This window comes from Babylonia areolata, chromosome 31, assembly GCF_041734735.1.
Source record: "Babylonia areolata isolate BAREFJ2019XMU chromosome 31, ASM4173473v1, whole genome shotgun sequence".
NCBI classification, from domain to species: domain Eukaryota; kingdom Metazoa; phylum Mollusca; class Gastropoda; order Neogastropoda; family Buccinidae; genus Babylonia; species Babylonia areolata.
This window is the reverse complement of record NC_134906.1, coordinates 19,678,952-19,686,451: the sequence shown is the minus strand read 5'-3', so window position 1 is coordinate 19,686,451 and position 7,500 is coordinate 19,678,952. Positions and strand designations below refer to the sequence as shown.

At 44.7% G+C, this 7,500-nt stretch overlaps 1 protein-coding gene across 6 annotated transcripts in view; it reads left to right on the top strand.

The window, feature by feature from the left end:
• The window catches only part of LOC143276119 (uncharacterized), a 355,742-nt gene that overhangs the window by 206,033 nt on the left and 142,209 nt on the right, over positions 1-7,500 (top strand). Inside the window, exon 1 of one of the 6 annotated variants that reach the window (XM_076580525.1) lies at positions 244-582. The exons of the other annotated variants lie outside the window; for them this stretch is intronic. Coding sequence (XP_076436640.1) covers positions 528-582 — 55 coding nt within the window. The 5' untranslated portion in view covers positions 244-527. Of the gene's footprint in view, positions 1-243; positions 583-7,500 lie in introns of those variants that run through there. 6 annotated transcript variants of the gene reach the window in all.

The window sequence follows — 7,500 nt, the reverse complement described above, 5'->3', positions numbered from 1 at the left end:
AAATAACTACTGGCCAAGTAAGATCAGAACTCTCTCTCTCTCTCTCTCTCTCTCTCTCTCTCTCTCGCAGAGGAGGTTAAAAAACCTTCCTCTTACAACAGACAAGTACACTTCAACCGGCCGCCTTTGACATTTTATTTGAAAGGCCTTGCACACAGGAGGCTTTTCAGTGGGCCAGACAGTCACAACATATCAGGCCCTTCCTCCCTCCCTACCTGTCAATTGACACAGGGAAAGGGACTGGCAAGGCCGCGGCATTGCATGCGCAGAAAACACCCAGCACGAAATAGGTCATAGCAACTGCCTTCCTGGCTTTTGGACAGGTGCTTGTAAAACTGTACAAACTTGGACCGTTTTAAACATTGAAGGTTTCGAGGGGGGACGTTTTGTAGAAGACAGACGTAAAGTAGTCTACAGCAGCAAGGAAAGAAAGAAGAGAGGAGAGACGATACATATACCCCGGGATATTCCAATTTCTGACTCACAGGACGTGGTGGTTATCGGCGACAGACGGTGGTGGAAAAAACATGAACGTGTGTCACCGCTTTAAACAAGGCTGTAAGCTGTTCTCCTGCCATTCAGGTACTGGTGTTGACGCCTCCTTTCTCCTGTCCATTGTAAGCCTGTTGTACAGCCATGTTCTCGTTGCTTCTGGCTTGCCCGATCTAGTCATAAAGATCTATATTTATGATAATGATATCATTACAAGGATGTACACAACCCACCAACGCTGGTTGCGCAAGAAACGCGTTTTGATCATTTTTGTTTACCGCCAGAGAGTTACGTTTTATTCATATTATGTTCTTCAGTTATGTTTAATCGCAACTTTTGAGGAACGGATTGGCAGCTACGCTGTACAAGTAATTTAAATATGTGCTTGCTTCAACAGACGCCCATTAATGGGTTTTATGCGATACAAATTCTGATTGTGTGCTTTTCTATATATATTCCTTTTTTCGACGTTTAATTTTCTCACAAATGCTGGTAACTGAATGAAATAGTTTCAGCCATAAGGCATTAAGTATTTAAACACAGCAATGCGATGAAGCAATTTGCGTCAACGCGTAGTAATGCTGAAAAAATTGGGATGAACGTGGGAATTTTCGGATTGCTTGAATTTTATACCATGTGGTTTGTGTCGTGCTGTTAACGAGCATTCGTGTTATCGGCGGGTTAAATTTGGAACTTGAATTTTGTTTTGACTTGTGTAGCGTTGGCATGTTCCACTGTTCTCGTCAGTGTGAGAAGTGCCAGAGGGTATTCTGAAATATTTAACCCGAGATTCTGTACTCACTTCCACAGTATTGTTCAGTGAAGTGTAATCCTGGCGGTAACGCGCCCGCAAAGGAAACGAGAGGATCTGAGCTCATGGGATCGAATCCCACGCTTGCCAGACTTTTCTCTCGCCTCCCCCTCCACCCCCCACCCCCTGCCCCCTTCCATTAGACCTTGAGTAGTGGTCTGGACGCTTGTCATTCGGATGAGAAATAACCCACGACAACGAGAGAGTTAAACCCGTGGCAAAATTTCGCCATAAAACCCACTGCATTATGTGTGTGTGTGTGTGTGTGTGTGTGTGTGTGTGTGTGTGTGTGTGTGCTTTATCATTACAAACTCTTAACGAAAAAGGTGAGTGAACAAGAAACCAAACAAGTAATACATATAGAGTATACATTACTGCTAATGAAATGTATCACGTGTTCTTTTCAAAGGTGTGCTGTTATGTTTCATTTCGTCTGCTGGGCGTCTAGTCATGATCAGGTGCATGAATCAGAGCAAAAACCACACGGTGGCTGTTTTGAACGCTTACCTCATTCGTTCCCTCTCTCTCTCTCGCTCTGTCTCTCCTCTCTGTGTGTGTCTCTCTTTCTGTCCCTCTCTCTCTTCCTCCCTTCCCCCCCTCTCTGTCTCTCTCCTTCTCCCCTCCCTCCCCACCCCACTCCCCGTCTGTCTCCCGGTTTGTCTCTGTCTTCCTCCATACGATCGGTTCCTTTCAGACATTTTACTTCCCTTCTCAAGTTCTTTCTTCACGACGTCCCCCCGTCTCTCTCTCTCTCTCTCTCTCTCTCTCTCTCCTGGTTTGTAACTCTCTGTCTTCCCGCCTACGTCCGTTTCTTTTCAGACATTTTTCTTCCTTTCTTTCTTCGAGGTTCGTACCCCCCCAGCCCCCCTCTCTCTCTCTCTCCCTTTGTATGTGATCTCTCTCTCTGTCTGTCTGTCTGTCTGCCTGCGTGTTCTCTCTCTTTGTCTCTGTCTGTGTCTGTCTGTCTGTCTGTCTGTCTGTCTCTCTCTCTCTCTCTGTCTCTCTCCCTCCCTCCCCACACCGACCCGCCACCCCCTGTCCCTTTTTTTCATCGGTTGATGGCTTGCTTCTCTCTTGGGAGATAACGTGAGCCGAGTTGAGAAGGGGGAATCCCGCATAGATGGAGTCCAACTCATTGTGGAAATAGCTTACACAGGTCTACAGAAAAAAGGTGACAGCAGATAATGTAAGTGTCGGGTGGCACAAAGATGAACCAGTTTCTATCGCTTTTGTGACACTGCCTGGAACCGCATTACCAGGTGACGCCCATAAAGTCCCAATGGATCCTCTCTTTTTTAAGTGTATTTTGTATTTTCTTTCTTTCCTTTCTTTCTTTCTTTCTTTCTTTCTTCCCCCCCCCCTCCCCCCACCCCTCCAGGATCATTGTGAGATGTCGGAAAATCATTTCCAAGGAGATGGATGCATCTATCTAGGTATCTTTTTTTCTATATCCATGTAATAAGATATAGATAGATAGATAGATAGATATACACATATAATGCGCGTCTGATAACAACGGATCTATCTGGCCTTCTCGAAACAATCCAGTGAGTGGAAATATTTCCGTGTGATACGGATTTACGCATTGACGTTTTGTTTCCCCTGTATTTTGTTTCTGTGTAAAGACATGCACTTATGTGATGCGTGTCATGGACCGTGGTGACAACCTTTTCAGCGAATTACAAAATAGCAGTCACTCCCACCCATGCACTGCATCCCATCTGCATTTTTCTCTTGCTTTCAATTGGATGGAGTCGGTCCCTCCAATAGATCTCCTGCATACTTCATGTTTAGAACTTGGCTGTGAGTGCTTTGGTGAATTTCACAATTCCTCCGAGACAAGAGGGTTGGAGGGGGGAGAGACAAAAGATTAAAATTTTTTGTTTTCTGGTGTTTGTTTTTGTTGTTGTTTTTCTTTGTTTGTTGTTGTTTTTGTTTTTATCAAGGGGGTAACGGGAAGTGAATTAAACAGAAGTGGTGCTGTGTCCTTTAACGATAGTCATATTCTCAGAGGTGCAGATAAACGAGTGAACGAGAGGGGAATGGGGAACACAAGTCGTGCCTGTCATTTTCAATATGAACCTGATACGTTGTGTAGGTTTTTTTTCCTCGCTGGTTTAATCTAATTGAAGGGGGTGGACGTGTTGTGGGGACATAAGTGAAGTTGTTGTGAACAGAGCTGAAGCAGGAAGCGGGATCCACGAGTTAAGATCGTTTTTCATCCCAGATCAGGAGTCTTCTTCTTCTTCTTCTTGGCGTTCACAGCTACACCATCAGTACAGCTCTGGCGATGAATAACGTTATTTTCTCCAGCTCTTCGTGGCTGCCGTAGTGTCGACAAGCCACACATTTGTACAGAGGGCAGAAAGAGGTTTGGTGCAAAACCAAGCAAAAAGATACATACACACTGGTGTTGAGCGCGCGCGCGCACACACACACACACTTCTTTCCTTTCTACTTTCCTTCCTTCCTTCGTGCCTTCTCCCTTTCCTATAATTCCTTCCACCCTTCTTCTCTTCTCTCTCGATCCTTTGCTCCCCCTCCCACTCTCTTTCTCTGCCGGCATTTCTGTCTTCTCCCAACATCCGTTTCTTTCCCAGTTTTCTTTCATTCTTTCTTCAAGATTCGTTTATCTTTCCCTCGTTCCTGTGACCACCTACCCCCAGCTCCAGTTCTCGACAACAGAGTATGGACAAAGAACCATTCCTTTGTGTGCATGAATAATTTATACCACCTTGGCATGACGGACGGAAACCCTGTCCGGAAAACCTGCAGGGCAAAAAAAAAAAATATATATATTCGTGTTCATTGCCATGCTTTAAACGGGTGCAACAAAACCGAGGGGTTTAAGCGTTAGACTTTCAGTCCGATGGTTCTGGGTTCGAATCCCGGTAACGGTGCTTGGTGGGTTTAAAGATGGAGGTGTCCCCCCCCCCCCCCCCCACGCGATCTCCCAGCTCAACATACTGTGCAGACCAGCCAGTGCATGAACCCCATCATCAGTGTACACATGCAGAAGTCCAACTCCACACGTTAAAGATCCCGTAGTCCATGTCAACCTTCGGTAGGATATTGAAACAAGAATATATATATATATATATATATATATATATATGTGTGTGTGTGTGTGTGTGTGTATGTATGTATATATATATATATATATATATATATATATATATATATATATATATATACATAACTAGAGGGTACATCCCCCGAGTATGGCTGCGTATTTGGCGGGGTAAAAACGGTCAAGCTCGAAAATGCCTCCTCGTAGCCATGTTCACAAGTGAACGTGAGAGTTGCAGCCAGATTAACAAATAGTAAAGAGTGGTAACTCTCTCCATTCGCAAGGTACACAACTTCAAGTCAGTGCTGCTTTCGCGACCTGGCTTCATTGTTAATTTCCAGTTGAGAGTTGCAGCCCCTGAACACAGAAGATTGCCAGCTTTTCTCAGAAGACGACCAGGTGTGTCTGAAATTATTTCTTAATTTAGCTTCACTGGTCTACGTGAGAAAAGCAGCATTATTTGGGAAAGAGTTTCTTTCTTGACAGCGTTCCAAACGGCACACGCTCTATCTGTGTATTGCTGACGCGGGAATTTTTTTTCTTTCCAATTGGGGCGCCATGAAAAATATGAAATAAATAAAAAGGTTTTCAGCAGTGCGTAATTGACTGATTAAGTGTGTGTGTGTGTGTGTGTGTGTTTATGTGTGTGTGTTTGCGCGCGCATGTGCATCACGAGAATGTCTCGGAGAGAAGGGGTCGGGGGGGGGCGGGGGGGGGGGGGATCGAGAGAGAGAGTGTGTGTGTCACTGTGTGTGTTTCTTTTTGCCCGTGCGTAATCCTTTATGACTGATGTGTGTGTTTGCGCGCGCGCGCGCATCACGAGAATGTCTCGGGGAGAAGGGGTCGGGGGAGATCGAGAGAGAATGTGTGTCACTGTGTGTGTTTCTTTTTGCCCGTGCGCAATCCTTTATGACTGGATATAATTGCTTCAGAAAATAGAATGCATAGCAGTCGAAAAAAAAATAAAATCGGATGGACTATAAATGGAATATGGGAATATGAATGGCATTGCACTGGAAAGCTGTTCAGTTTTCTTAGTCAATTTTTTTCTCTCCAAAAATTGCACTGAAAATGAAATGTCATTTTAAAAGATCAGCAAACAATGGGCATTGTCGTTCTAAGAATAAATCTTACTTCATCTTCATTGAAAGTCGATAATCGATACATGTATCCAGTTCATGAAACTCAACACGCTCTATGTCCTGGTGTACTGAGTACCGTACGGTAACCATTACGTCACTGTTTAAAGTGGTTTTCCAGAAACAACAGCAAAGCAAACAGCCAAAACAATCAACTAAACTTGATAAAAGTTTCAAGCAGGAAACAACAGATGTCAAACAGAAATGATTCAACGCCGAGGTGACAGGAAATTAAACCAACCAGAAGCGGCTGGGTTGGCGGGGGGTCGGGGGGGGGGATGAAATAAAAGATTATCAAGAAATGAAAATGCATCTCAACATATTGATAACATAAAAAATGAGTCATCGACTTCTGAAAAAAAATGAAAAGGGAGTGTTGTTAGGGCCCTGAGTAAACAGTGTAAACGGGACAAGTCAATTACGGCGTGTGTGATAGGAGTGATGAAGGGTGTGTGTTCAGGAGTCGATGAGACCTTGTCGTCAGGTCAGAACGGGGGAGTCTGAAGCGTCCTTGATGGCACTGGGTGGTGGGAGGAAGCCATGGAGACATTTGACGGACCTTGTCGGTGTGTGTGTGTGGACTCGATGGGGAGGGAACCTCCGGAAATTGCCTGTCAACATCTGTCTGTCTTGACTCAGTGTGTGCGTGTGCGTGTGTGTGTGTGTGATAGTGAGTGAGTGAGTGACTGTTTTCTCACCCCACTGTGTCTGTTGCGTGACGTCTGACTGTCTGTCTGTCTGTCTCTCTATCTCTGTCTCTCTCTCATCTCTCTATCCATCTGTCTACTCTCTCTATCCACCCTCTCTGAGTCTCTCTGTCTCTGTCCACCCCAACCCACTCTCTCTCTCATTTACTGAGTATAACGACATCTCTATGTGTACATGCGTGTGTCCCTCAGAACAACGGCAGGTATGTGAGTCTGCCAGTGTGCTAGTATCTCCACCGTTTGATAAAGATTCATTCTTTCTCTCTCTCTCTCTCTCTCTCTCTCTCTCTCTCTCTCTCTCTCTCTCTCTCTCTCTCTCTCTCTCTGTCCATCAATATATCCTTCTATCTACCTGTCTATCTACTCTATCTGTCCATCCTCTTTCTGTTTCTGTCTGTCTCTCTCTCTGTTTTCTTTCCCCTGTATCTTCTCCTCTGTCTCCCTCTTTCCCCCTCCCCCTCTCTCCCTCTTAAACAGGATAGAGATTTAAAAGTGTTAACACAACAGGAGGCTAGGTAATTGCATGCAGTGCAGAATGGAGACTGGAGCTGAAACGACTCAAGGAAGTTTTCAGATAATATGTGAAAGCCTGCAGACAACTGTGTTATCTTTGAGGTAAAAAGCATGTCTGTTCCAAATATAGCTGAGCTGTGGAAAGAGAAAGAGCGATGGCCGTCGCTTTCGGTTCAGAAAAAGGGATGGAGGATAAAGGGGGTAAGGTTTATAAAATATATATATTGATCAGTTGAAGATCAAGAACAGAGCTTTGTGGACCATCCTTTACAGTTGTTGAGATCGAAGATAAGATATAGACATGGATTAGTTGGGTAGTGTTGTTCAGATAGGAATGGAAGCAACACACACACACACACACACACACACACACACACACACACACACACACACACACACACACACAGGTGGATATTGATAAGTCAGAGAGGCATTAGACCATCAGGAAAAGGGAGAAAATGATAGCCCACCACTCGTATCACCGGACGACTCAAGAGCCGCGTATGGGAGTGTCGTGATGATAGTGTATAGTATCGACAAACACCCAGACACCAGCCAAGGCTCCATCTGTCCAGACACTGAACAACAGCCGACTGTACTATATATATACATTGTTGGCCCTTCTGTGACTTGCCTGGTGGGTGGAACCACTTTGCCGCAATGAGGAAAGGAAATCATCACAATTATGATCCAATCATACTTGAGCATGATTATATATATCCAGTTCCTTCTTTCCGTAAGGCATAGATAATATCGGCATTCAGTCTG